Source organism: Orycteropus afer, unplaced genomic scaffold (assembly GCF_000298275.1).
Source record: "Orycteropus afer afer isolate SDZICR_OR568_19922 unplaced genomic scaffold, OryAfe1.0 scaffold00627, whole genome shotgun sequence".
Lineage (NCBI taxonomy): Eukaryota > Metazoa > Chordata > Mammalia > Tubulidentata > Orycteropodidae > Orycteropus > Orycteropus afer.
Genome location: NW_006922214.1, coordinates 943,130 through 945,575, shown reverse-complemented (window position 1 = coordinate 945,575; position 2,446 = coordinate 943,130). Strand labels below are relative to the sequence as shown.

At 39.2% G+C, this 2,446-nt stretch overlaps 1 protein-coding gene across 1 annotated transcript; it reads left to right on the top strand.

The window, feature by feature from the left end:
* The first annotated feature begins 1,161 nt into the window (after nucleotides 1-1,161).
* Nucleotides 1,162-2,146, top strand: LOC103210596 (olfactory receptor 1F12-like). Its single transcript, XM_007956511.2, has one exon. The coding sequence runs from the start codon at nucleotides 1,205-1,207 to the stop codon at nucleotides 2,144-2,146; it is 942 nt and encodes a 313-aa protein (XP_007954702.1). The 5' UTR covers nucleotides 1,162-1,204.
* The last annotated feature ends 300 nt before the right edge of the window (nucleotides 2,147-2,446 follow it).

Sequence of the window (2,446 nt, the reverse complement as noted above, 5' to 3'; positions counted from 1 at the left end):
ACATGTCCATACACAATAGTACATATATAAAATGGCAATAAATAAATAAAAAGAGAGAGAGAGAAGTAAAAAATCAATTCCCTGCCCCCATAGAACTTACATTTTACTGGTGAAAATTAGAAAATTAATAAGCATAACTTTTTTAAAAAAAAAAAAAGTACATTCCACATGGTGGTGAGTGACATGAAGACAAAAAACAGGGCAATGTGATAGAGAGTTTTTGGAAGGAAGTTTTAGATACAGTGGTCAGAGAATTCCAAAATGAGAACAGCTACACATAAAATTACAGTGTGTGACAAAAAACTCTAGTAGTGAAAAAATAATTGTAGCAGGACAGAAAAGTAAGAAAAGGATTCATTAAGAACCTTGTATGCCATGATAAAGAATTTGGAATTTGGATTGAAAATCAAATCAACTCAAACCCTCTGTCCCAAATCACTGGAAGGTTTTAAGAAGGGAAGTGGGAAAATTCTTGTTTTAGAAAGTGGTAGACATGTATTTGTACACATGTTATAAAACCAATTAATGTACTTTATTGTGTTCTGCTTTTAAATTTATATGTAAATATTTTCCTATGATGTTTGCAGTTTTTATGCAAATTACTTTTGGAGGCTTACCTTCTTATACATAATAAGTCATTCATATATTTTTCTTTTAAACCTTTACAGAGATAAGTCAATGCATATCCATTTAATGAATTCTATGTGGTAGTTGTCTACTATTTTCTAAGTAGGATGGTTCATATGATGTTAGACAAATATTTGCACAAATTTTTTGCATTTAAATATCAATGCTTACCATAGAATCATTTTGTGTGTCTGTCTCATGATTTGGTCCAACACACAGCTGACAGGCAACCACACATAATGCAGAATATGCAAAACTTGGTGTAAACTTCATAGGTAGGAAGAGAATGTCAGCATTCTGGGACAAGATGTGTACAAATCCCATGGAAATGTTTGATGAGGTGAGATTGCAGAAAAGGAGGATATATGGAAAGACAACTGATGGAGTGATGGGGTGAAAGGACACACCTGAGGTTCAGTAAGCCTTGGGAGAAAAAATCACAGATGAGGTAGGATAGCCAAAGAGAGAGTACCTGATAAATGGAACTAGAATATGTGAGCATTTACAAAATACAAAGGGAAAATTTTTCTGGAAAAATATTTCCTCCTCTGGGCTTTCATGCAGATATATCCAAGCGATGGAAAAGGGAAACAAAACCAGTGTCTCTGAATTTCTCCTCCTGGGCTTCTCCACTTGGCCAGGGCAGCAGGCACTCCTCTTTGTACTTTTCCTGTGTCTCTACCTAACAGGACTGTTGGGGAACTTGCTCATCTTGCTGGCTATTGCCTCAGATCATCACCTCCACACACCCATGTATTTCTTCCTCACCAATCTGTCCTTGGTAGACCTCTGTCTTGCCTCAACTACGGTTCCCAAGATGCTGCTGAACATCCAAACACAGGCTCAGTCCATCTCCTATCCTGCCTGCCTGGCTCAGATGTACTTCAGTATACTGTTTACTAATATGGACAATTTTCTCCTCACAGTGATGGCATATGACCGTTATGTGGCCATCTGTCACCCTTTGCATTACTCCACCATTATGACGCCCCATCTCTGTACCTGCCTGGTGGCTGTTCCCTGGGTCATTGCCACTTTGAATTCCCTCTTGCACACTGTTATGATGGCCCATCTGCACTTCTGCTCTGACAATGTCATCCACCATTTCTTTTGTGATATCAACTCTCTCCTCCCTCTATCCTGTTCTAATACCAGCCTTAATCAACTGATGGTTCTGGTTGTGGTGGGGCTGCTCTTTGTGGTACCTTCAGCGTGTATCCTGGCATCCTATACACGCATCATCTCTGCTGTGATGAAAGTCCCTTCTATCCAAGGAAAATTCAAGGCTTTCTCCACCTGTGGATCCCACTTTGCCTTGGTCATTCTTTTCTATGGAGCAATCACAAAGATCTATATGACTCCTATATCCAATCATTCAACTGGAAAAGACCTAGTGGCATCAGTAATTTTCATTGTGGTAACCCCTGTACTGAATCCCTTCATTTACAGTCTAAGAAACAGTGAGCTGAAGGGGGCTTTAAAGAAGGTCCTGGATCAAAGCAAAATCTTCTGTCAGTGATTTGTACTGGCTGAGGATGTCAACAGAACCAAATCTTAATGAAAGCATCATTCTCATTCTCATCATGATTACAAAGCTGTTTTTAAGTACTAGTTGAACTTGGCATAACCTACATTTGTTATAAACTCTGTTGTTGTTGTTGTTATGTGCTGTCAAGTCGGACCCGACTCATAGTGACCCCTCCTTGGGTTTCCGAGGCAGTATCACTACGGAAGTAGATCGCCCAATCTTCCTTCCAAGGAGTGGTGCTAGGAGAGACATAATTATAGCCATTGTCCATTTGGGCACTCTCAGATTATT